At 41.0% G+C, this 27852-nt stretch overlaps 2 protein-coding genes across 9 annotated transcripts in view; both read right to left on the bottom strand.

The window, feature by feature from the left end:
- The window catches only part of LOC124066588 (poly(rC)-binding protein 3), a 52153-nt gene extending 37297 nt beyond the window's left edge, over positions 1-14856 (bottom strand). For 2 of the 4 annotated variants that reach the window (XM_046403092.1, XM_046403093.1), the window contains exon 1: positions 14358-14854. The gene's annotated coding sequence lies outside the window, so the exon portion shown is untranslated. Of the gene's footprint in view, positions 1-14357 lie in introns of all 4 variants that reach the window. The other 2 variants (XM_046403095.1, XM_046403094.1) reach the window with 2 other exon arrangements.
- A 7113-nt stretch (positions 14857-21969) lies between these two features.
- col18a1a (collagen type XVIII alpha 1 chain a) overlaps positions 21970-27852 on the bottom strand; it is a 66240-nt gene continuing 60357 nt past the window's right edge. For 4 of the 5 annotated variants that reach the window (XM_046403090.1, XM_046403089.1, XM_046403086.1 and 1 more), the window contains 13 exons: positions 27759-27824; positions 27292-27322; positions 26853-26906; positions 26687-26715; positions 26463-26594; positions 26149-26311; positions 25866-25930; positions 25181-25309; positions 24694-24726; positions 24274-24591; positions 23812-24009; positions 23530-23645; positions 21970-23370 (listed from right to left, as the gene is read on the bottom strand). In XM_046403090.1, the coding sequence (XP_046259046.1) occupies positions 23157-23370; positions 23530-23645; positions 23812-24009; positions 24274-24591; positions 24694-24726; positions 25181-25309; positions 25866-25930; positions 26149-26311; positions 26463-26594; positions 26687-26715; positions 26853-26906; positions 27292-27322; positions 27759-27824 (1548 nt within the window). In that variant the 3' untranslated portion in view covers positions 21970-23156. The remainder of the gene's footprint in view (positions 23371-23529; positions 23646-23811; positions 24010-24273; positions 24592-24693; positions 24727-25180; positions 25310-25865; positions 25931-26148; positions 26312-26462; positions 26595-26686; positions 26716-26852; positions 26907-27291; positions 27323-27758; positions 27825-27852) is intronic. The other variant, XM_046403088.1, reaches the window with a different exon arrangement.

Genomic DNA, 27852 nt, shown 5'->3' with positions numbered 1-27852 from the left:
GTGTTTTTGATACTGCTAGATATTCCTATTTTAACCCCTCTCACTGTGTGTGTGTGTGCATGTTCTGTGCATGCATGTGTGCGAGGCCGTGTTTTTGTCCAGTGTGTATTGCACGCCTGCGTGAGTTGCAGGGAAGGGGCAAAAAGCAATCGGCGAGGCTTCAGCTGGAGATGGAATTGCCAGTTGTATATCTTGACACTGGACGTATTTATGCCCAGGGAGGCTCGCCTTTCTGCCTGCTCATTACCGCTACTGTCAATTGGTGAACTGTGTGTGTGTGTGTGATATGTGTGCACACGCTCTGTGTAATTTACGCCTGTGTGCAGTTTGGTTCATTAATACAAAATTAAAATTTGCTCTATCAGCATAGTTTTCACCTAAATAAAAATCAAAATGCATAATTTCATTGACCAGTTATGTTTGAATGTCCCCGTGCCAATCAAGTAAAGCGTTTAGCCACGTTACATAGCTGACTTTCCCTTTATTTAGTGACACAAAATAGATTTGTTTTTGAAACAAAAAATGATGTGGGAGACATTCTTCTGTCAGAAAAAGCTCCAAAGCGAATGGTGAGGAACTAGAAGCCCTAATGCTTTAAATTTGGATTCATAATGTCAGACACAGACACTGATGATCCTTAGGAAGTTTTAGTACCATTCAACATTGAACAGGCTATAGGAAGTGAAAGATTAGATGGACACTCTGAGCAACCAGATGCTGAGAAAGTATCAAAATATCCTGGAGACGTGCGCCGCCATCCTGCGCTGTTGACATCATTTGGAGCCAGAGTCTGGGCAGCAGTGATCAGGCGGTGTTGAATTTCTGCTCATACGCCCATCTGACGCCCGTCTGAAGAGATTAGCTGTTAATCTGACTTTTCACCCCCCTTTTAATTAAAACCAAACCTATCAGAAAAGTGAACATTTGAATTAAAATTGATAAAAAAAAAAAAAATGTTTGGAACCATCTTTGGAAAAAATGTTTTTTGATGTGTACTTAAAGGTTTCAGTTTGGCTAATCTGCTGAACTCTCCATGTTAGTGATTTATGACCAATGTTGCAGCCAGACCTGTGCTGGTGATTGAGATGTTTTGGCTTCAGTCATCTTGTAGAGGTAGAGACAGAACACAACACTTTCTGCAGCATTTCCTGCTACACTGCAGTCTGAATGAACGCAGAAAGTCCAGGTTCTCTTCTAAAGTGAAACTCGCATAGCAAAGCTGACATTACTGACATTAACTACTGACATTAGACTTTCTACCTGTGAGATTGCAGACACAGTGAGGTACAAAACACTTTAAACTACTTCAGGTCCAACAGCATTAGAACACATTACAACTCTCCTCCAGCACACTAAGGAAAAATCACACAAACCACATGAAACTGCCCCGACTTCTCTCCTAATAACATTTACATTACATTTATTTGCAACATTTGATTTATTTGCTTTATCTTCCATGTGTCACATTTATTCCATAGAAACAGTAACTTAAAAGTGCAATAATTTGGCCACCACTGAAAACATGTGCCAAATAAATGGGGCGGTTACACTCGGTATCTCTGCAACTCAATACAAGGTCACTTATTTCTTCTTCTTCTTTTTTAATGTTTTAGACTGAAAGATGAATTACCTTTCACAAGTCCACATTTCTGAGTTAAAGTGATAAAGTGACAGTACTTCACTATCTTAAAGAATTTCCCCTCGGGGATAAATAAAGGAATTCTGATTCTGATTCTGATATCTATCGATTCTGACCCTGTTTTATAATATTTATTACAACAGAAGGTCTTTTTTTCCAGAGAAGATCTATCAATTCTGTCCCCCAGGAATGAGTGAAAAACCCTCGTCGTACAGTCGGAGTTTTGTGTCGGGGATCAGAATGCTCTTTTTGAATTTGTAAAGGGAGGCCATGTTCAAGCAGCTCTTCAGTGATTCATTTGCCACACTTTGTTGTGCATTGCATTATTATCTACAGTGTGAACCCGTAACCCTGTACAAATGTGACCACTGAATAAAATCCTAGACAAACTATGCAAAGGGCCAATGCAGATATAAATGTCTGAGCTAACAGGCGACTGTCAGGATGATTTTATGGGCTGTTGCATTCCTGTGTTTGATAAATCGCGTTTTCCACACTGGTTATTCAAATCAGTTCAGCCTTCGTGGCATCTGTGTGAGTGGGCATCGAGACACAGAGTTTTGAATACAAATCACACATTTCTCAAAAACAGTTTGTCTTCCTCTGACATACTGACACCTCTCATATCACTTTTATCAAATCAGGTCAAAGACAGTTACCCACATGTTTTAGCAGTGTGTTTAGTGTACCTTCACACTGTGTTGGGTAAAGAATGAATGGTTGTACTTCCAATCACAAAAAAAGTTAAAGTTTCTCATCCCACCTACACATTTACCATCTCAGCTTTAAGAGTGCAGGATCCCCTCCAAACAGTTGGGGGTCAACCACAGCTTACTGGTTTTTGCAAGCTGCACAGAGGAATTTTATGTTAGCTATGAAATGCAACTCCTTCCGTAAATAAGTTTCGCCATCAGTTTATTCCAAGATCGGCAATCAATCATGGCCTGCTAGATCAATTTTATGGGCGTATCTTAGATTTACAGTCTCAAGTCTGTTTCTCACTGGTGTGAAGTGTATCCTGCTAGCATGCTGCTCTGCTTGAGAACAGATTTTTTTGATGAAATGTATGTTTTTATTTGTTCTGTTTCCATCATTCGTGGTGTCATCCAGTTCAGAAACAGATCACCCACCATCTGTTTCTGAATTGTGATATAAGAGTATAACTGATCTTACACCCAAACAGCTGTTTAATCTGAATATTTAAGGTTCAAGTATGAATTTGTCTCATCTTCAGTGAAGACTAAAGTACAAATTAACGTAGTTCATTAAAAGACATTATCAGTGTATTTTTTTTCCATTATATCACTCTAATTATAGTTTAGGATATTCCTCTTTGCCAAATGAGTAACATTAATGTAATGCCTGCGATGGAGGATATGAGCCTTATTAATCCTGTGGACATCTCCATCAGGAAAGACGAAAACCTCCTCATTGATCTAATAATGTCCAGCCCAAGTATGCATATTTCAGTTTCATATATTTCTGATCAAGGGGAAGTAGAAATCCTTATGAAGCTTATTAAGCTGTCTAACATATCTCGATTCTATTTAAACACACAGTCAGCCAAAAGAGTTTCATGCATCATGAGACATGCCCCCCTTATGTGCATGGAAATTGCACAGCTGTTTTTCCCCCTTACTCGTACAGTTTTTTTCTGCAGTTGAAAAGTGCCAGCTTTAATAAATCTGATAAATTACCAGTTGCAAACTGTTGACCAGTCAATTTTTCTGACAGAGTGTGTTGCCTGATTTTCTCCTTTTGTCAAGACATGGAGCTTGATTGCTCCCCAAGGTAGTGAGTTACAGATCTAATGATGTTGAACTAACTCAGCTTTTTTCATTCTCAAGTGGATTTGCTCACGTTAACACAGACGGGTACTTGTTCAGTGTCCTTCTCTCTCTCTCTCTCTTTAGCTCTCACACCGACGTTAGCAAATGCACAGTCAGGAGCCATTATTTTACAGTGGTTAAATGAGCAGCCATAATTACAGGTTCATATGCCCCCAAGAAAAATTTTAGAAAAAATGCAGACATGCAAGCACATTAAACACTTGGTGCTGCACAGAGCCCTGACCTCAACCCCATCCAACACCTTTGTGATGAGCTGATATGGAGATTGTGAGCCAGGCCTTTTGGTCCAACATCATCAGCTTTTCTGCATGAATTCCCACAGAAACAGTCCAAAAACATGTGCAAACCCGCCCTAGAGGACTGGAAGCTGTTATAGCTGCAGCTCTATATTTATGTCTGTGTGTTTAGAATGCGATGTCATTAAAGTCCCTGTTGGTGTCATGGTCGGGTGCCCCAATACTTTTGTCCATATGGCATATGTACCAAAAGAACGATCCTCTATTCAGGTTGTTTTGTTTTCATATTTTTCTAAGAAACTGCAAATGACTTTTGGTGACCCATAAAGGCATGACCTCCAAAACTGTCTTTCAGCCCCCCCAATAGTCTTCTGACCCCTCAGTTAAGAAGCTCAGTGCTAAATGCTAGATGAACTATGATAAAAGACTGTTTGATCTAACCACATTAATGAGGTCAGTGGCTCAGAAGACCTTTTGACAGCACTGGCACTCTGCTGTACATGCCAATGAATGGAGCTACACATCAAAGGTAAAATTGTGCAAATCCCCAAAACCTTCATAGTGTTTGTTGTACCGATGTTTATTGTGTAGATTTTACAAATACTGCAGTTATGTGGTTTGTGGACACGTCAGTGTGTGAATGTCATGCCGACTGTGTGGAGCAATTATATGCCACTGTATATAGAGGCGTGCATATAAATACCACTATACAGTATATATACACACATTGTATATACGTATATATATATAGTGTGTGTGTGTCAGGACGCTAATATCCTGCGTCGTTTAGCAGCATTTGACATGTTCACACCTCTGACATAGAGCGTTTCCTTAACTCTTTGATGTTTCTGAGTCTTTAACCACTTAATCCCGATGAGAGAGAGAAGAAGATTTAAGAACCTTCTACATTTGAATGTTGTTTTTTCCCCACTACCTACGTTTTGTACACACAAACAAACACACACACGTGTATATATATTTTGACATGTGTCTTGTGCTCCTGTAGATTGACATCCATGCATTTGGGATTTATCCCACGGACATTTCAAGGGGTTCCCCAAGAATTTACTCAATCAGCCGAGATTAATACAGCACACAAGTAAATGCACCGAAATTACCCCAACAATTGGAGGTTTGCACATGACAACAGCAATGTGCTCGTGTGTGGAGAAATGATTGTGGGGGGTAATCATGATGTCATATGGCTCTTCCTCTTGCAGAACGACAAAAGCGAATTAGCCGATGGATCAAGTTCCATCAAATCTGTGAGCGTGGAGATCACACCATGCTGGTTAAATAATCTGCTTCCACTTTTGATTCGCCTGCAGGGAAACAGATTGCGGCTCAGCTCTCGACGAGCTCTGCAAAATGTCCAGAAATCAAGAGGATGTTCTTACAGTTATTGCGCTGTGCTTGACATCACAATGTCAATACACAGAGCATAAATGACGCAGAATGTACAATATTAGGAAAGTTTTGTGTCTACTAATTAAAAGCAAATCTACACCTGATTTATTTCCGCACAAGAGCAGCGTGTGGGTTTAGCTGTCTCAGTTACTGTTGCCTTTGTGTAGTGCTGCTCTGAAATGGATTCTGTGGGTCTCCAATAGGCCTGCAAAATGTCTTCTAACGTCATCAGGTGACAATACACGGCCGAGGCCAGATAAGAGGACTTTGTAATGCTGTGCAAAATAGAATGCAAAGACTACAAGGCGAGGGAGAGCCAGCGCTACGCACCAAGTCTGTACAATATCTTAGTGGGTTCAGTGACACAGTTTCAGTATTCCATTAAATGAATAATAGAGGAAGAGGGGAGGGTTAAGAGCATTTCCTCTTTCCTAATGTGGAAAGAAGCAAAACATGGGGAAACAGGGACTCACAACAAGGCCAGCTGTAAGGTGATGTTATTTTCATGTCTGGTTTAACAGAAGGGATTACACACTTTCAGTATTAATTCAGTGCATCTAGTCCAAACGTTGCTCCTATTGTACATGATAAAATTCTCAAATTTGTCCCCTGTGGGGTGTTTCCGAAGTATTTACTGATTAATGAGAGAGGTTGTGCATATGAGGAGGTGGAATAGCAGGGATGAGAATTTCAGCTCTACTTTTTCAGACCTGCCCCATTTCATTACAGCTGCTCTCCCCGTCACCACCTAAGACGCTGAGCACAGACCAGACGCAGCAGCGCAGGGAAGAGTTTTCTCAAGCTCCTGAAGCGCTCGCCTCCTTTTCTACATCTGCTAAAAGCACACCCGGCTGAGTTCTCGCTGACTTAGCAGCATCTTTTATGGAAGCTTCAGGAGGCGCGCTAATAAAAAAAAAAAGTTTACACATATATATGTGAAAAATATAAAAAATAACAACAGTATTCTGGAAAAGTGTGTCAGGGAAACAGGAAGCACAGCTATACCATTCTTTTTCTTCTCAGATGAAATTATAAAGTACATACGTACGAGAGAGATTGAACGCAGAGAAAGACAATTAAAGGTTTGCAGCAGGGTTAGCAGACTTGTTGCTCATGTAGTGAATCCCCAGCCTAATGACTGGGACAGGAAATCAAAAATCTGTATCTTAATTGAGTGATTTGGTGAATTGCTGCCATTGCTGTCCTGCAAAGTTTAGTTTGTTCTGTAATCCTAATCTGGAATGTTAATACATTTTCTTTTCTTACTGTTTTAATGCCTTAAAACTTTGCAGTGATGATTTGAAGCACTGTCCAAATATTATTTGGTATGTTTCAGTTCCTTGCAAGAGTCCAATGTGGAATCCAATAAAACTAGACAAAGTTGACACTTTTTAAGAATGTTCTCTGAGCACACACATAGAGGGAAATTCTGGCAACAGACAGACAGTTTTATCTTGTGTAGTCAAAGCCTGATTAGTTCATTAGTTAATCATACAGCTCAATAAAGTAAAAACACAGTCTGCCACATCATTGCACTGGGTGACATTCTTGTGAACGTGAACACAGTGCAGTTTAACGTGAGTCAGTCCCACATTCACCATCCTGCCACCTTAAACACTCGGTAATAGTGTACCAGTTTCTTAGCAGAAAATAGTTCACCCTGGGCGTTGAAGAAAATAAGTACAGATAATTAATAAGAGATGAGATGCAATTTGTTTTTTATCTTTTGACTGGATCTGTTGACAATGAAAAATGTGTGCGGATAATATATAATATGCGTGTCCACAATAGCAGTTAAATCACTGGGTAAGTGTCTGTCTGTTCCTGCCTCAGCCTCCAGCTGGGGCCAATCTGTTGGTCAGGTGTGGCTCAGTGGTAGTAGCCAAGGCCTCGCCAGCAAGCTGGGAGTGCAGACAGCCCAGATACAGAAAGGGGCAGCTTATGCTGCAGTGCAGCCCATAATACACAACAGAGAGAGCATACACTTGTGGCAATGCATTGTTTTCTTTATGGAAATGTTGTCGAATTGCATTTTGAATGGAAACACAAACGTACTTGAAATAGACATTCTGAGTAGACAGAAATCAGAATAACATTTCTCATTGCAGTAAATGAACACAGTCAGTGGTGTGGAAAGTACGCCAGCAAAGTGCACAGGGCTGAGCAGGACGGAGCAGATGACACCATCCTGTACTCTGAGCATTCACTGGCCATGCCAAGAAGTATGTTTAATTTGCTGATGCTGATGTTGACAAAACAGCACCATCTGTGATATTTCGACCCAGGACATCAGACAGGCGTTACAGCTGCGTATCCCACAGGACGGACTTTCCCTGTGGTCCACAGTGTAGGACAATCCACAGTCTGGCTACTGCTATACCCAGCTTCACACAAAAAGTTGCAAGCAAGGACCCTATGTTGGGTGGATTATCTCTAAATAAAGCCCTCGGCAGTGTATGAATCACTGTGTCACTGATCCCCTCTGCTTTCCAGACAACAGGTTTGCCTTCTGCAAGCTGTCACTGGCTTTCCACTCTTTCAAATGAAGAATAAAAGGGAGAGGGAGAAACCGAGACTGTGTGAGGGAGGGAGGGGAGTTGACGTTCATCACTCGAGTGCCGTGGCTTAGCCTAAGAGGCTTGAATAATCAGTATGTTAAGCTGTCAGGGTGTGCGCTCGCACCTACCACGCGCTTACAAACTCCTGGGCGCTTTTTAATCAAGCAAAAACGCTGAGAGGCAGTGGCGAGTGCCAAGAGCCCAGGCTGAGAGATGAGCTTTGGAATATCTGTTACACTTCCTCCTGACATCACCAGACGTGCATTTTCACTGTAAGCTGCAGACATGTTGTTGTTTTTTTTTTCTTTAAAGAGGACATGCTGAATTTTCTGCACACCTTTATTTAGTGTGAATCATCACAGCCAGTGTAACTAACTCATAGTAGGACAATTCTCTCTGAATAGATTTTATAGTCACTGTGAATGAAGGTGTAATCTGCATTGTTTTGGCAAAATTCAGCCTATTGTGCATTTAACATGTTGTCCTGACCCACTGTACTGTATGTCAGGCCCGACTGTCAGCAGCAGCTGCCAGCTTTGCTCAACTGTCAGTGTGAATTTGATTACAAAATCAGATTTCAGCCCTGGCTTGGTGAAAATTAAGATTTATGTTTCTGCTGTTTCTAGTTACAGAAGGTAGCATAATTTACTTTGGGCTTGCAGATTTTAGATCATGTATTCCATTCAAAAACCTACTTTAAACTTTTGTTGAAAAGATCATTGAGAAGTCTCACCAAATGGTGCAGTTTTACACTGAATGAGGCTAGCATATAAATACATTAAACTTGGTGTTTTTTGCAGAGCTGATGATGGAAATACCTCAGGAGTGAGCCATTTTGCTTCCGAGTGCAAGTAAAAATTAACTCTGGGGCAAGTAGCTCTCAACTGAGCCTCTCAACTGGAAAGAAAACAAAAAACATTTAGCACAAAGCACTGCTCCTCTTAAGTACACTCTCACAGAGATGCTAGCTTGGTCATTGACTCTGAAGGACAGTGCGATTGACGACTACACAAAGAGGAACCCCATTGTTGGTTCAGGGTCAGAATACTCCCATTCATCATTTTAGTCCAGACTATGAAAGCCGTTTCAGAAGAACAGTAGTAATTAAAGGATAAATAAATGAATAATAACTAAATTGAATCCAAAATGATAAGCATGCCTGGTATACTTCACAGGTTGGCCACAGAGGTCAGAGACATTAAAAAAAAAAAATCTGCAAGGTTAAAAGAGATATAAAAAAATCTTTTGCTTGCAGGATGGTGCAGGCAGATTTGCCGAACTTGGCTGCACAGTTGAATCTCTGCAGGGATGTGTGGGAATAGTGAAAAAATGCGCAGGTGTATGATTTTAAAAAGCATTCCCACGCAGACCTGTAAATAATTGATTACAATTCATGTAGCAGACACAACTAATGCGTGCATAATGTCTCTCTATCACAAACTGGGTTAAAGTAAAACAACACAAGCTAGATGACTTTTTCAACACTTTGTCGTGTGAAACAGTTTGAAATAAAAGTTCTTTAGTTAGATAAAACAGCATCATAAAGGGAGATTTTGGTGTTTAATTTGCTGAAAAAGTGACAGAATAATTCAAAGTTTAAGTCAAATCACCCGAGGTCAATGCTAGTATTCCATATCTGTTCGAGCACTACCTGAACTGTCAGCCTTTCTATCCACTGTGCTTAACAAATGTCAGACATCTTTAATTTAATCCTTCTCTTGTGGGAAAACTCAATTAATTTTCCATGAGCACACATCTCAGACATCATGCTGTTTTCACAGAATTCGTGGGAAGCTGTGTCACCTTTCCTGTTGTTTTAGTAAAACAAAAAACTTTTCTGCACAAAGCAGACTCTAGTCCCTAATAAGAAAAGTAATGTCGGCAGTAACATTGACTTGTAGTTGAACTATTGATCACTGACTTAAAACCCAAGCACTCTGGAAATGAAGCCAGTATACAAATGCTTCAGCACAGACTGGATCCCACCCAGAGCCATAAAAAGGCACGTTGGTGCTCTGATCTAATACAAAACAAATAACAACACAAGGCTAATTCTGCCACCCCGTCGTGGATATGTGCATAGTTCTTTGATCACTACAGCTCTCTTAACTCTAAGCCAACAATAATATTTTCTTGTCACTTCACCACTTGAGCTGGTTCTCCACACCCCCCGTATTAGCGAGTATAAAAATAGCACCAACACAGGGGGCAGAGGGGCTGCCTGTTTATGACCATGCTTCACCACCCAGAGTGATGCTAGGAAAGCAGCAGGGAAGGCTAAAGCTCTGTTCCTGCTCCACCTTTCCCTTCTCAACCCACAGCCTTTTCCATTTCTTTTTCCTTGTCAACTCTCCATTCCGGGATTGATCTTGCAACCCTTCACCAGCTTGAATTACATCAGCCAGAGACTTTACACAGAGACAAAAAGCCTCAGGTTTCACAGATCATAATTCTTTTCAATAGCTTCAAATTCTAAAAGGTGTCATGTTCAATTTCAGCCCCCCCCCCCCCCCCCCCCCCCCAGTAACCCTCATATTCTCTTATGAATTATGACACAGGATAGATTGTTTTTTAGGTTTACAGCCCAGCTCAGTGACAGAGAACTGCTTACCAATCAAGTGAGTGTGAAGGCGGGAGCGAGAGTGGCCGCACGAGTACCCGATGGATTGTTTTGTACAGTCTGCTACGTCAGTATCTGATCAGCTGTATGTTGACTTTGTGTCCGCGCATCTCTGCATTTTCACTATGAACCTAACAGAAGGTAAAAGGTCCACTTAGCGGAGCAGGCTACATTCCTGAGCCTGATCACTGCCCAACATGGAGCTACTGCTCTCCACTAATCAGGCTTTTTTTATGCCTCTGTGCCGGAGATAGCCAAGTCCGGAGGCATTATGTTTGTGTTGGGGTGGCGTCCTCATTCCTGTGAATGCAGTATCCCAGGCACTCCTTGACTGCATTAAGTTTGGCACAAACCTTTATTTGGACTTAAGAATGAACTGATTAGAATTTTGTAGTCGAAGATCCCAGAAAACATGTATTTGGCTATAATCCAGTGATTATAGCAAAATTTCACATAAATGCCTCACAGGATAAAATGCTAAAGTTTGCTGGTGGTTCACAAACCTGATAGCCTGTATATGCTGTTCTTCAAGTCAGATGCTGTCACATTCCACTTTTTTAGGAGAATCATACCATGTCTGCTGCAGAAAGACTGAATATTAACCCCTTAAGCAACAAAATTTTCTGCAGCCCTTCCTTTCAAAGGATGTGCACTACTGTGTGTTTTCTGAAGCTACAAAAATGTTCAGAAATACACTGTACATATCAGACTAATTTTGGCTTTAATTACTTTGATGTTCATGTAATAGTTTTTTTTTGTAAATAGTTTTTTTAACTGAAAGAAGATTTACAACAAATGCTGAAGCTAAGTCAAGAGATAGAAAGCAGCTCAAAGTGACTACAGAACGTTATGTTATCAGTGAAATGTTATTTGACAAATAGAAAAGTACAACAAATTCAAAAAATATGGCAAATGAAAAAAAATCCAAAAAATAGACCAGCACTTCATATGAAATAATAAATAACGTTTATTAAAAATAATAACAATAAATTAACTTGGTCATAGACTATAACTTGAACTGTAAACCATGTTCTCTGCTTACATGGTGTAGAATTCTTGTCTGTGCATACTTTACATTCTTGATTTCAAAATGGGGGATAATTTGCTGCTCCAATATAAGACAATATATTTAATGTTCATAATTCCTGTTGGGGAAAGAGGAGGTGTCAACGTACAGTTAGTTAGTTAGTTTTCCATTATATTAAGTCTAAAAGCAGTACCCAACAGACCAAACGCAGTCTTTTTGTCTGCATCCAGTTGCCCTCCATCAGTCTGTGACACCTACCAAGTCGGCAGCCAGTCGGTGTCAGTGGCCTTGCTCACACTGAGCCAGTCCCTAACCCGGCAACTCCCGGCACACTGTGTGCCCTGAGCCAGGCCAGCAGGAGATCCGGAAAGGCTCGAAAGGGCCAAGGCACAAAGGGCCAGCTGCTTGCAGAGCATTGGCTTTACATAGAAGGAAGCAAGGCTTACTGAATATACTGGATACGTGATCCATCTTTTTATAGTGTGGTTTTTCCAAATGGAAAATTAGTGGTGGAAACAGGAACAAATTGCTAGTGGATGTTGAGGAAGAAGTTTATAGAGAATAATATGTATGTGTTAGTACATAACTACTCAGAGTTCAATGAATAATCACAATCGTTTAGCCCGTGATCAACCGGTGAGGCTATCAAAATGACATTATTTAAAAAACAAAAGCCTGTCTACTCCCATTTCATGTGCTGCCACTTCAACATGTCACTTGTGTGTTTTGCACAAATCTGTGCCGAAACCTTCCCACACCTAGTGCTCTAAACCAACATCTGTGGCATGATGTGACGTGAAAGTGTAAAACTGCTCTGACACGGTGAGCCGCACTCATCGTCTGCATTAACTGCAAGCAGCTCGACTTAATTTTTAAAGCAGTGGCTCATGAGGTGTGCAGGAGCGTGCAAACACATCATGGGGCTCATAAACTACTACAAGGTATCTTATGTATGCGTCCTTATGGGAGCTTAGACTGAAAGAGATTTAACTCTGGCTGCATAAGAGCTGCTAATGAGAAGAAAAGAGTTTAGAAAGAAAGGACAATTTCTTTTCTTTGTAATGTTTTAGTTCTCTCAGCCTATAATGACGATCCTTGAATAAAGATCGACTTGAAACAAAGGATTTTCCTTTGAGTTTATACATCATCTGTTCATTCATGAAAACAGAATGTAATTCACAAAATGCAGCTGAGTTTCTCGACTATAGAAACTAAATTCTGTCTGCCAAGTTAGCTTTTCTTTGGGACATTCTCATTTGTATTTTTGCTCAATGAGCCGTAAAACTTTGTGACCAGCCTGGACTCTGCTCAGGTTTATGGGCCTTCTATCAACATGCTTTTTGTGATGAATCTTGAAAATGAAAGAATTTTTATGGGAAAACTAAGCAGTTGTGGCTTTGCTTCAGCATTTGGCATAGAGACAGCTAAGCATCTGAGTGGTCCTGGAGACAAACACCTGCATGTTTCTTCAAGACGTGAAGACACCCAATTTACACGTCCTAATAAACTAACAGCCCAGCACCTGAATGGATTAATGCGATTGCTGCCAACAACATCATAAATATGCTCTTCATTGACATATTTATGGTCAGAAGCACCATAAATATGCTAAATCAAAGTGACATTCAGAATAAAATTTTAAGTGTCAGGGATTTCGTTTTCCATCAGAACAAAAGCCTTCTGATGAAGGCTGTCTCCCTCGAGGCAACCCTATTGGGAAGACCCTCATTCCCAAGAGGCTTTGTCACAGATGCTCTGTTTGTCTAAATCAAATTCTAGGTCTAGGTCAAACTCCCTGATAGGGAAAGCCTCTTTTTATCGGTTTAAACTAATGTAAAAGTAGTATAAACATGTAAACTAAGATCTGTCCTGTGACTGGATTAGAAGCAAGTTGGGTTTTAAATTAAATTATCATTCTAAAGAAGACTAAAAGAAGGGAAGAATAAACAGAAGCACTCCGCAGACCATTTTTGGAATCTAGGCACTAGTTTACATTTAATAATTAATACGATAACAATAATGTATATATAACAACAATATGTGCTTAAAAATTTGTAACGTAAAATTTTTGTCCACCGTTGCTCCACAGAAACAAAACACCACATCAGGAGGTGCATTTCCTCAGCTGTTGACATTGTTGTGAGAGCCAATTTTCAGATATGATAGAGTGGCTTTAAAACTCTGGGCTGCCAGTATTGATGTCTAAAGCACTTTAGCAGTATCTCTGTCTTCCTCACAAATGCACACACACACACACTCTCCACTTCCCCTTCCTGGTAAAGTACAGGATGTGCGGATGGAGAACTAAGCAGTTTTTTTTTCTCCTCCGCTGTTGCCAGGAATGCTTTATGGGCCATGTGAATATTGGAGTTCTGCTGCCGGAAAGGCTGCTTGATTCAATCAAGCAAGTCACAGCCTTGTAAAGTCATTACACTTTGTGCTATGTCATGCGTTCTGTAGCCAGTGGTCTTGTGTTCTGGCCTAGCGAAAGCACGTGTGCCTGGCACGTCAGCATCTATAAATAGCCATCACCAACTAAAGTAAACACTTTTCAAAAATCAATTAGAAATGCATCTTCCATAACCAAAATACAGCATGTTGTCCTTGTCAACTTGTGCTCCGAGCAGACTTAAAAATAAAACGCGTGTCTCACTTTCATATTAAATTCGCGCACGCTGAGAGCTGGAGGGTATGAGATTGCAAAAGACACGAGGACAGAAGATGAAGAGATTGTGGGGCAGAGAGGGAGGGGGAAGTTGATATCGAAGCAGAATATCAGAGGAAGAAGAAAAATCCAGTGACCTCACTGATATCATCTCCTGCAACTGTGTCATTTCTCTGAGACCGACAGAAGTGCTCCAGGGAAAACTTAAAATATGTATCCAGGAAAGACGGAGAGGCCAGTGAGAACGGAAACCAGCTAGTGTAAAGAAAACAAAAACAAGAGCAGAAGAAGAAGAGGAGAGGGTAGGAAGTACTTTTTAAAGCCTCAGTGCAGGCTGAAATAAGCCAAGTCTTACCTGCTCAGATGTTACGGTTGGTGGGACGGAGAAGTGAGGAGAGTCAAAGGGTCCCGGGGTGGTCTGGGTGGTAGGGGGTCTCGGTCTGGCTCGAGGCAGGGCTGGAGGGTGGTCCAGGAGAGGGGAGGAAGGATGGAGTGACAAGGAGCAGGGAGACGGGGAGGCTAAAGGGGGGAGAAGAGACGCTGCTTGCCTCTCCCTCCCTTACTCTCTCTCTTTATCTCTTTTCTCCCTCCAACATACACACACTCACACACACACACACGCTCGGAGGCAGAGTCACTCAGATAATAGGCAGAGAAAGAGTCTTTACATTTACACGCTCTGCCACAGGGGAAGGATGGGGGTGAGCTCTCCTCCCACTCTCCTCCAGGCAGCCAATGGGAGGCAGCACAGAGGTGTCCAGGCAGCCAATGGGAGCGGAGGCAGCCGGTGCCGTGCCCCAGCCAATAAGTGCAATAGCTCATATCCAGTTGAAATAATTGCAATATGGAAGCTTCCCTTTTGAAGGACAGACCAAGTGTTGCACTCCAGCCAGTGAGTGTGATTTAGGGCGGCAACAGACATTAGAGTGATTAAATTCTAGGCCAGTTCTTAACCCAGCACAATATCACTGCATGCTCCTCTGCAGACCTGGCAAGAAAACCCTGCCGCTAGACAGCCAGAGAGCCTCCAGCCAGCCGGAGTTTGAGAATTACTCATGTATGGTCAAGTGAGGCACACATGCACAAAGGCAGGCACACATGAATGACGCATACATGCATGTGTTCACTTTCACAGACTCTCTCTCTCTCTCTCTCACACACACACACACCCACACACACACATAATCAATTCCCTTCTGCCACGTACTGTACATTTACACTCCGTGTTCAGCGCTCATCAGCAACACTGAGCCAAGAGAGTAAGAACAAAGTGTGAAATTTCAGCAGGCGCTGTTGCTCGCGTGTTCGCTAAGGAGCATACTTCACTTCCACAAGTCTCATTTTAGCAATCGATGGCTCTGGCAAGCACCCATTTTGACAAATGATCAATGGTGAACTGTCAGGTTGAGGAATGAAAGGCACATCACCATTCCGATCGTAATTCAGCAGGAAAGTGAAGGCAACAACAGTTGTAATGTTACATGGAATACAGTCCTAAGAAGCAGTACTTTCCCGTTGTTCTTTCTGTTAGCAAATGCAGCTTGGTGACTTGCTGAAAGGTAGATTTTCTGAGGGATGGTGGGAATTCTCAGGGGCAGCCAGCTGTTGGGAGGGGAGGTGCAGGCTTTTTATATATTGCCATAAAATGCTGGCTTTTCTTCATGATGTTCACAAGCTCCAACAATAACTTGGCTTCACTGTGAAAAGTTGACGTCAACAATTATCCACCTCTTTCTAAACTGCTGTTCAGGGAGGTGGCAGGAGGACAACCTGGACAGATGGTCCGCCAGTCGGTTTCCAGGGAACCCTCATAGTCAGTAATGAAGTAAAAACATTTTTGAATGTAGCTTCATTTGTCAAACTTTAATCTGAATAGGCTGTCGTGGGTGTCTGTTTTGTCTGTTTTCAGATAGGATATATGTAACATTACTGACTTCAAGAGTCTGTTAAAGTGGATTTTTGGCTGACAGACACAGGTCTCTGTTACATGGTCATCACGGCTTTGTTCAGACATTCAGACTGGTGATGCAGACAGAGCAATGGCACCACTGCACACTCGACCAGCAGAATTCCTGTTTGGTCATATGCTGTATGAGGTGCTTGAAGTGCTCCTGGGATTTTGTAGTGTTTTTGCTCCTCTCTCCTACGGTCCTCCCATCTAAATACTTTCATGTAAATCTTCTGTATTCTTGAGTTAAAATAATTGAAAGGTGATGTTTAGGGTAACAACAACAGATATAATTAATGTGTTTTTCTACCTTCCCGTCCAGGAAAGCTGGTGGCTTTAACATCTAATGACGAGAAGCCACTCAGTCAGACGGCACTCGCCTATAAAATAAAAAAGCAGAGGAAGGGCAGCTCAAGGATTCAAGGGACTCCTGAATCCTTAATTTTCAATTTTTTTTATTTTCTTATTGTATATATATATATTTACTTACATATACACACATATTACATACTTTTTTGTCTACAAATTAATCAGTTAATAAACAAATCATGTCAGTTTTAATCACGTGACAAATTCATTATAATACATTATAATATGTGCTTATTTAAATCTGACAGCTTTCAATTTAGGCTTCTCTATATTAAAGTGACTCAGGCGCTTATCATATAACTTATTGCTTCGGCATAAACCACAGCCCTTCTGCTCAACATAGTTTCTATTTTAGATTATTTCATTCCACCATCCTAAACATCAAATTAAAAAAAAAAGTTTTATGTAGTTTTATGGAGTACATAACACACACTCATCATGAGCTGGGAAGAGTTTAGAAGAAATTAATAAGGAGATCAGATGAAATCTGCTTATTCCTCCATCAAGCTGTTGCATGTGTAGGGCCTGCAGATTAGTGCATTACTTCCCTTTGAACGATCTTTTTTAGGAGCCCTGAAAATCGAGGCTGTCAGGACGTGAGTGCATCATAACATGGCTGGATATGCACAGCAGAAGTGTTGCATCAAACTGTCAGTTTAGTGGAGAGTAAAGTCCAGAGATTTTGTCTTTTCTCTGGAATCAATATCACCAGACAGGGGAAGCATGAGAGAAAATGTCCCTTCCTGTCAGTTCTGAAAATATCCATGCTGGAGTCTTAACGGCATCTAAGATTGAGCATACATTCTTAATCAGAAAAATAATTTCATGGATATTTATAATATTTGACATGACTTTCCCCCTTCCGTGGACGCACACATTTGTGTCTCGACAGCACAAAGATGTGAATTTTCTTGTGACTGCGACGACACCGTGCATTGCAATGTCTCTGGACAAATCCAATCAGAACCTGCAGTCGAGCAATCTATAGCAGTGACAATACAGATGGCTCAACGCAAGTGTTGCAAAGGCAACACTGTAATTTACAGTAGCATAGATTTACAGAACGAGGTTGATACGAGCGCTGTCTGCGTGTGAGTGGGAGAGGAAGAGACATAAAAAATTCATTAGAAGATGGAAGGAGATGTCACATCGAATATGTAGCCAGCTGCAGTGATGACCATGGGCAGTGAGCTGTGTGAGGGTGGTGAGGTAGCTGTGAACTGGATCTGTAGAGCAGACCTGGGGGGGGGGGACTCTAAATGACAACACCAAGGAGGAGATGCAAAAAATGGAAGCATCATAAAAAGGCAACAGATATTTTTTATTTGGTAGTTGACAGTGAAAAGTTTGATAATCACTTCTTCATTGATGGAAAGTAGCAAGCGGCAGCTGCGTGTCCGAGGATGTTTGGCTCACTTTTTCCTCAGTGCTGTTAAATTACATTTTCATCCGTAAAAATACATAAAATATGCATTAAACTGGACTGCACAGGCTCAGATTGCATGAAATAAATTGTGTGAATTTTGGAAAAAGCATTGAGTAAAAGCAACAGCTTATGCCAGTTTGGCAATTGTGATCGTTTCACATCCGTAGAAAACATAATATCCCTGAAGCGGCTTTACCTCGACTTTGAACTGTATCTCCCAACTCAAATGTAAAGGTGATAAAAGGCTTTGGAGCAACATACTTGGGTCGGTGTAAAGGTGAGAACAGGTTATGATGAAGTGGTCAAAATCTATCTTCACAGTGCCAGGAATATCCACTCTTGATAACATCCTCCTCATCAAATATTTAAAGACAGGAAGAAAAAAATAGACTTAAATGCCAGAAGATTCACAAGGGGATTTAAAGACTGGGAGACTGTTACTCATTATCTATCTAAATGTCAGTGAAATGTGAAAGCCTCGCAGCAGGCCTTAAGTACTTCAGACACTACACAAATGTTGCTTTAGGCCTGCTTATTCTCATTTGGTGGGAAAACATGTTGGTCTAGTTACAGGAAGACTGCATTAAATTGCTGATACTTGAAGACATTTACTGATTAATTATGGCAAGTAATCTTCATGCACTCCCTTGTTTTCCTGTATATGTGTTGATGTTGGCATTCCACTAAAATAAGGTTGCTTCTCTCAGATAAAACGTAAGAAGGTCACAAAACAAGCTGGCTCCGTAGCTATGCCATGAGTATGAGGATATTGTTAGATTTGGGTTAATGTGACAGCGAGTCACCGGCATTGAATAAACACAGACTAGAGATCTGACAACTGTGGCTTTTGGCTTCCGCCCCGAACGCAATTAAGTCCCCCAATATCTGGTTGTCACCTTGTTGTATCATTACCGTAGCTGGATCATTTCACTGTGCTTAGTTATTACTTAGCACCCACTAAATATAGCTTTCCCCAGGCAGCCAGTGTGATAGCACTTAGCAGGAAAGCCAGCTGCGGGTTATTACATCCCAACCACCCCCCACCCACTCTAACCTCACTCAGTCAAGAAGACTTAAATGGATAATACGCCACTCAATAAGATTTTTTTTTTCCCCCCAAAGATTTTCTCAACCAAGGACATTGAGGAAATGGACAGGAGTAATGATGATAGTTTTTTTTTTTTTTTTTTTAAACCAGGGACACTACAGCGACACAGAACCCCAGAACCCCCCCACTCAATTACTATAAGCCTTACAGCTCTCTTAAGGCTGCTCAGAGGGTTGATATGTTTAAGAGGCAGATTTGATGAAATCGAGTGGGAAGTGACTGTATGATTATTTTTAGGGAATGCTCGCTTGTTATTATGGGGTGGGCGCACACGCAACGCTTGATTCTCAAATGACATGCCACTAACGATCATGCCTTAAGATGATGCCTTAAGACTCCCAACATTTAATACCAGCTTTGGCATGACTTTATTGAAATGTGAAACTTGAAATAAATTGACCCCAGCAAAGTTTTTAGAGCGTCCGCTGTCCTCTGTGTTGAAGTGCAGGCTTGTTTAGTAAATTATAACGTATGACAAAAATAACTGCCTCAAAAGCAAGCGCATGTAGAATTCGTTAAATGTAATGTATCTCGCCAGGCTAAATAACCTGTACTGTGGTATTTTGTGTGATTGTACTGTGTAAAGCACGTTGTGACCCTAGTTCCTCGAGGAGGATCTCTTTGTGCCATTTTCTCTGATTAGCTGAGTGATTGTCAGTTTAGTGGTCACGGTGTTAAGGTAGTAATGCACTGTGAGGTGTTCTGTCATAGAATATATGTGACTATTTTTCCTCTTGCTGTGCTTTTCCTTGACCTCATGTGATGTTACGTTCAGGACACATTTTCATGCATGATTGCTAACGGGGATAACTTTTCTTGTCTTGTTGGCAAATGCGAACATTGCCAAAAGATAGAGAACCTGTTTTGATGACGTTCTTGGTAAAAGGTCAACATTAGTTTTTACCCACGGTGATTTGCGTATGCCATAATTATTTTAGGATTTTGTGTGAAAACCAAACAGCTTATTCAGCAGTATGCTCTTAGAACTGTTCAGGGCAAGTTTATGTTTATTTTTATATGAGTGCTTCCTGTTGCATTTCGATTCACTAAAACTCAGCTCAGACTGCTTGTCTCTATACTTGTACTATAGTCTTCAGAGCAACTGTTTTTTTTCCTTTCCAACTCCAAATGTACCTGTTTTTTTTTTTTTTTGTTTGTTTTTTTAAATTCAATGTTTACTCTATTTTTGTCATTTGGATGAACTGGGAGAAAAAAAAACAGGTCTGCAGGTGCTCTAGCTCATTTCTGTCAAAAGTTCTCATTCACAACATGAGCACATCCTCCACAGTCACGTGGTGCATGTGCCACCAGGCAAGAGGCTTCATTAAGGCAGTAATTGTAATTGATTGTTTTTGCCAGTTGTTTTCATTTCTTATACAGAAAATACACTAGAATTACACATTAATCGTAAAATAAATACATCTTTTAGTTTAAAAAAACTGTTGATACATTTTGCTTTAATATTCCACACCTTAATTTGTGAAACATCTAGTAATTGAATATCCAGAGATTACATTTTATATCAGTCACACACATCCACAAGTTGTCCATTTAGTGCTTGTAATACACATTCTCTGTCATTTGAGAGAGCATCCTCTATTGTTACACACTCGACTCAGATGAGGAACAAGTGATATGAACTCCAGGGCTGGACCTGCCACAGTCAGTTCCCAAGACAAGCTCCCCCTTGGTGCCCCCTTAGTGCGCAGAAGCACATGAGCGTGTAGTGGTAATTCTAGTTTGGCTGTGTTTTAAGAATCAAACAAACAAGAAGTCTTAATGACATAATGAGTGAGGAGTCTCTGTTCCTAAGCCCAGGGACCTCTCCCTTCTGGTTTGGGTAAACTGGCAGGACAGAACGCCATCCGGTGAAAGTCAAGAAACGGTCGTCTTGTAGGTCAGCAAAACACCAGTTTTGCCTCAGTCCTTCAGTTGCTGAGCCAAGAGAGACCCTCAGTGTTCCGCTATGTACAAATTTCAGAGTGCAGTTCAACAGATAGGAGCGTGCAAAGGCCACATTTGATTGCTATGAAACGTGTTTCTTTCAGTATAGTCTCTTTATAATTACATAATATATGTGCCTGGATGGAGTGAGATGTCTGTCTCACGACTGGCCCTGTGTACTTGATTTAGACCAGTGTTACTTATGATGTGGTGTTGAGCAGGCTTGACTGATGCTGTGATTTGTATAGTAACTTTTGTATTTCTTCACTGGCATTATAAGGTAACAGCTTGGCAGCATTATCTGCAGTTGCATGATTTTTTTTTTTTTTTGGACTACATATTGAGGGATAAATGAGTTATTGTCCACCATAACCACCTTACTGGAAACTCTCCTGTGGTGAGCACATCACTTTAAAGTAGCTACCAAATTAGGCCAACTCTGAATAATTCAAATTAATCTTCTTAATCAAATATCATCTTGAAACGCCTCCTAACTTTAAAGAAGAGATTTAAGGGGATTTCACAAGCCATCGCCAATGACTGGTGACCTAATTCAGTTCTCTTTTTAAAATCCATTCTACTTGCAAACCTACAGCTGCTGCATTAATGATCGCGTGGTAATTTAATTTTCAAAATTGTCAAGCAAGTTGACATGTTCAGGCAATTTTGGACTGGTGTGCTAGTTTTCTAGTTCTATCCCCGAATGATGATTTGCCTGAACTGCTAATGAAGACATGTTGATATACTGTACATCAAGTGCTTCTAAGTGTACTTCAGCATACTCATACTCATTGCCAATTACCACCATTACGTTTGTGCTATCGTATAAGGTCACCCAATTAACCTTCACATATACTAGAATGACAATCCGTTATTTCTGACAAATATGTATTATCGGTCGTGTAGTTATGATTTCCTGGTTAAATTGAATTAATTCGCAGGTGTAGATTAACTGAGAAGGTAAACAGATGATGTACGAGTGCCTCTCATTGCCATTGGAGACACTGATTTGTGGTGGAGTCAATGCCACCAGCAACATCTCATTGAGTAGGACATAAAACTGCTGGTCAGGGCTCGTGAGGGAAACGTATCAAGGTCACAGTGCCATCAGAGCAGACCTCTGACGGCATGAGACAGTTCAGCAAGGAAAAGAACAGTACATCACATTATTGTTTTATTATTGTAGTTGAAAAGGGCTTTTTATTCAGTGCCTGGGAAAAACAGTACAGCACAGTTTGTTATAAAAATGGATGTCCACAGGTTCAATCAAGACATCAGTAGCACTAAGGTTCAGGTTAGTCTCTGAAATACTGCAAAACTTGTCTTCTTAACATCCCAGTTTTTCTGCCCCGACACCCGAGACAGCAGTCACGCCAACAAAGATTAGCAGCGAACTAATCATTTCCAGCTTACTCACTGATAGGTTTTAAAAATTGGTAAAAAGGAAATGCATCATTTTCCATTCATAAGGCTCAATTTCAGCTAGAAGGAATCTTGCTGTCTGGATGTGGGATTATTCATTACAGTGATGTCCGTGTCTCAACAAGGTCATTTAATATAATAGTGTCAAGTAAAAACATCTGAATGCACTTGAGCAAAAAAAAAAAAAAACGCTCTAACTTTTGCATATTTGTAGAATAAATCATACAAAAAAGTGGTTCATTATATGAGCTTATTTTGTAAAGCACTCCTGGTTGTGTGAAAAGGCACAGTTTGTGATATGAAAAGAGCTAATCGGTTTGTGGTATAGAGTATAAATGAGGGTATTTAGCAAATTTTATTTTTCCAAATCATTTTTTTGTCTTACATAACTTCATTTAAAAATAAATATCTATTATCTTCTTTAAATTTAAAATAGTCGTAAAAAGTTTGCTATACCCCATCATAGCCCACAATTCTAAAATGAAATTTGAAAAAAATGTGGAAATGATCAAAACCTAAAATAAAAAAACAACAATGATGGATGGATATAGCATTATTATAAACAGTCCAAAAGATAAAATATTGATAACGTCAAAAAATCACAAACGACAAACATGTAATACACAGAATTTTAAAAAATGGATATGATCAGAGAGCGCATTTAGTTTCTTTGCTCTCATCTCACCCCTTTGAGAAAATATGTGCCAATGCCCCCCGAGAAAAAGGACCAACACCCCTCTGTTCAACCCATCTCTTTGGCGTTTGTAGAGGGGAGGAGCAGACAATGCAAAGAGTCTCTGCCAGGCAAAGAGCCACAGGGCCAGTTCATCGGACGCAACATGTTCACGAGGTGTATTATCACAGGATTAAAAGTGTGTTTAACTAGGGCCCAGAGCAAAAAAAAAAAAAAAGTAAAAAAAGGCGGAATGGACTGGATTTATTTTTTAGAGTGTGATGTGAAGGCGTTCTCAATGCAGAGGACGATGTAGGAGCCCGAGCAGCTGCTCGAGGTTTGCTGCAGGAGGTGGCCGTTGTTTAGTGAGGATGCCAGACCAGTCACAGCGCGGTCGCCCGCCCGCCATGTTTCGCAGTAGTGGTCTGTTTGCCGGTGGCCTTTGTTGCTCGATCCATGCCAGACCATTTTCTCTGGCCTGGAGGGAAACAGAAACAGGCAGGAGGTCAGAATATGTATACAGTGTCTACCCACAGAAAGAAAACCAGCAAAGTATACAGAATGTAAATGCAAATCAGCAAAGGAAACAAAGGCTTCACAGGATGTAAGAGATTATTGTACAGTCAAAAAGACTCACCATGCGCTGTCTCTGAGGATATCTCTTCCATCGAAGGAATAGATCGGTACATTCTCCTTAACTTTGCTTGCGTTGTCCCCAAAGATGGACTCCCAGCTGCCGAACAACACTTGATCCTGGGGGCAAGAGAATATGTTGCCTTCATTTCAAATTCAAAGTGTTCTTCATAAAGCAGCAGGGTAATAAAATCAGGTTAAAAGGTTCAAATAAATGAGATTTCTGCAAAATCCTTAGAAAAAAACATTTAAGATAGAACCACGTCCTTGGGCAATAGCCTCTCACCTTGAGGTTGACGATGGGGAAGTTGTCCCGGTCCGACCGGCGGACGATGGTGTAGAGGTCTTGCAGCTTGGAGGACAGGAAAGCTCTGAAGGTCCCCTTCAGACCTACAGCACGGGCCTGCTGAAAGCACAGGAAGTCTGCCCCGCGGATTCCTCGCATGTTGCCAGTTTGAGGGGCGTTCAAGGCGATGAGATGTAGCTGAAAAAAAAGACAAAGGTTCATGCTAAAACAGCTACCTCTTACAGTCTGTGATGTTGTTATCAGATAGAACGTTGCAGCTTTATTTTCAAACTTTATTTAGTTTTAAATAAGTTTCACTGTCCAGCATTGTGACTCTTTCTCAGTTTATGTGTAATAGAGCTAGACTGCTGAATAAGTTGGGCCATTGTATCAGTTAGCTTATTGCAGACACATGTTTGCTAATACGTAACAAGTAATAAAATACAAAAATAAAATACGCACTCCTGATGCCGTGTCCACAGGGCCAGCAGGCTGCGGAACAGGTGGGTTGGGTCGCCACTGTGGAGTGACTGGGTATTTGTTCTCAGTCTGCTGGGTGGCTAATCTTCCGTCTGTCTGACCAGTGTGTCTCGGGTCTGGGAATCTGGGATCATACTGTGGAGGGTACCTGGGCTCCACTGGTGGGTGTGGCAGAGGATCAATGGGTCGTATTACAGAGCTACCCTGGGAATAATGGCCGGCTCCGTTGTTGTGTGACTGGTCCTGGGACTGGGGGTACAGGATCACAGGTGGAGGCTGGACCTCAGCCACCTCGTTCTCCTTTAGATGAAAATTAAAGGAGATTAAAACAAAAACAGGCAGTGAATGTCGAAAGGCTCAATATGTTTATTCTATTTTCCATTTTGTTTCTGTGAAACTTACCAGATCTCTGAAGAAGGGACTATACTCTCCAAGCTGAGAGGAGAAGAAATTAGCGTTAAACCAGTACTTGCATCTCAGCTCACATTGAACAAATCACCTGATCTGAACAACATTAAATAATAATTAATGTATATAGTGTCAGTGTTAACACTGAATCATGTGACTTTTAAATAACCATAAATATGAACAGACAAAAACTCTTTATTTAATTTGGACTGCAAATAGTGAAACATAGGCATAAAGGTCTGCCAAAACATGCATAGCTGCAGTTTGCTGCTCTGACGTCTTTGTGCATGTCCAACACAAATAAATAATAATTCTGTGAATACCCTCCTGATGTACTAACACATTAGTCGCATTAGTGTTAGTTCCTTAAAGCAGGCAGAAGCTGCATAAACTTGTTTTGATGGGTTTTGTTTTGCTCACCAGTGGCCAGAAATCGAACCAAAGCATTATATTTTCTTAAGTGGAAGGTAGATTACTGTACCATGACTTGCCGCAGTCCATTGCGTACTCTCAAATACAGGTCTGCTTTATCTATGATGTAGATGAGGCTGCCCTCTGCCTGTCGCCTGGCAGTAGCAATCATTGTGTCATATGACCTCAAGACTGCAACCTGTGGAAAATAAATACACAGTATTTGGCTTTTTGTTGAACATAAATGATTAACTAATAAAATGGCTGCAAATTGCTCTTGAAAGCTCTGGTCATCCTTGAATAATTTATCATAACATATTTTAAACATAACATGATCTATTCACAACCACTGATCCAGTGCGCAGGCTGATCATTACAAATAACTTAAAATTTATTTCCAGTGCTAGCAAAATGCTGAATTCACATGGACTTAGGGAAAAGGACAGTATCTTCTGGACGTAATGGGAAAAGTAAACTTGCACGACCATATGGTGCTATGGTGATTTATTGCTTACAAAGAATGGAATACGTCCAGAGCACCCATGTTTTCTCCTTTTGTGAGGGACATAACATTAAATTATAAATTCTGTTGCAGATGGCATTGCCAGTGTTTTCTGCCTGCCTCACTTAATTTTACCATCCTGCCCTTTTCCAGTAAAATAATATCTGGTTCGCCATGTAATATCTGACTGAATCAATAGTAATGCAGCACAACAGTCACTGCTGGAGGATTAAAATGCAGTGATGGCACTTACCCCAGAGGAGAGACCAGGAATTCCAGGTGGACCAGGAGGCCCAGGGGGTCCTGGGACATTGACAGCTTCAAAATAAAATAAAAGATCGTTAATGATTTGGTATATAAACAGCTCCAGTGGAGTTAGCCTCCAGTAGTCAATAAAGAAAGTGCAGACATTGACTTGAGATCACATTGACAGTAGTTAAAGGAGGAGCGTTGTGAGTTTTCACTCCTGAAGATTACAAGCTGTAGTTTACTTAGTGTGATATCCCGAATATTTCAGCATAGGAAAAGCCACTTACGTTGGTTGGGTCTGTATGCTCCAGCTCCAGGAAGTGAGGGAGATGGGGGTCCTGGAGGTCCAGGTGGTCCTGGAGGACCTGGGCGCCCATCATAACCAATCCCTGGTGGCCCTGGTGGCCCCTGGGGTCCAGGAGGGCCCCTTACTGCATCTCCCTTTGGACCCTATCATGAAAGAAAAGTCTGAATTACTGGAGCATCATCATTTATATGTAATAATAGCTCATGTGCTTACTGGGTGAAAAGAGAAATCAGACAATAGGATCTGTGCCGATAACACTGTAGAGATATGACAGACATTTTAATTGGAACTCACCGGCAGGCCAGGTTTGCCAGGAGGCCCTTGTGGGCCTTGTGCTCCTCCAAAACGTGGGTCATAATATCCACCACCAGGCTCTCCCTTTTCACCCTTCACACCATTATCTCCACGCTCCCCCTTCAGTTCATTCTGTTGGAAACAGGTTATGAATATTTTTCTTCTTGCAGTACACCCAGCGTACTAATCAAACTGACTGGTAGTGTGGTGATAAGCTAGTTTACCTTGAATGCGTAAATATCGAAATTTGAGGCTGTTCATGGGGGGAAAAAAATATCAAAGGTGTTTCAGTAATGAAGGTACTAACAAAACAGTTCACAACAGTACTGCAGCGCAGCGGATATGCATGTAGTGATGGTATGGCATGTATATTTTAAGCAAACTGTTTACCTGGGATTCCTGGAAGACCTGGATCTCCACGCTCTCCTTTCTCTCCTTTAACTGCTACAACAGAATATGATTTTTAACACTGCTGAGTCAGACACGATATCTCACATGTGTATCTGACACTGGCAATGAAAAACTTTTGGTATGTCATTGATAGTGACGCCTTCTGTGTTTTATCAAGTCATTCTTCAAATCTAGTAAGTCTTGACAGTTTAATCTCTTAACAATAGAGTATATATCCCCTTCAAGCTGAGGCAGCTGGATGAAACTGAAATTAAGATAGAACTGTTTATCTTCGCAGACACTTTAAACCCTGTCTAAATCTCTCTTCCTTTGCTGGCAAGTTAACTTCTCCCTTCTGATCCCTCTCTGTCCCACAGTATTATGTATTGGTGTTAAAATGACAAAGTGAGTGAATGTGTTTGTATGCAGGAGGCCATACCTGGGTAATTCCTTGAAGTGTCGTCATAGCGCTACGAACAGATTGACAAAAAAGGCTCAATTAAACCATAAGCAGCACCAGCAACAATAGAGGAAAAAAAATCTCTAAAGTTTACGCTAAATTATTATCAAATTATCACCAACTCAGTTCACCAAATCACTTGTTTCCTAACAAGCCTTAAATAACCAAAAAATAAAGCACCAGATAATGATTGGCTGCTTTAATTGTGAGCATGCAAAGTAGTTTTCTTATACGGTCAGTAAATGTGCACATTTTTGAAAAGCATAATATGTCTGGAATTTCTACTGGGCCAAGATAAGAGTAGTTCTAATAATGTGTTACTGTAGAGACCTGTTCTCTGTACTGAGGAGGAATCAGATATTAGCTTAAATTCAGTGTCATGCATCCCCACGAGAAGACAAAAATTTCAGAGTTCAGGTTCAGGGTTTGGGATCTTGTGTACTCACACTGAAGCGATCTATTGGAATGGCTGGCCCAGGGGGTCCAGGTGGTCCTGGAGGGCCAGGGACTCCCTGAAGAAAACAACGGTGTTATTCACTC

The sequence above is a fragment of the Scatophagus argus genome, chromosome 11 (assembly GCF_020382885.2).
Source record: "Scatophagus argus isolate fScaArg1 chromosome 11, fScaArg1.pri, whole genome shotgun sequence".
Classification (NCBI taxonomy): domain Eukaryota; kingdom Metazoa; phylum Chordata; class Actinopteri; family Scatophagidae; genus Scatophagus; species Scatophagus argus.
Note: the sequence above shows the minus strand (reverse complement) of the source record. Positions and strands in the feature narration are given on the sequence as shown.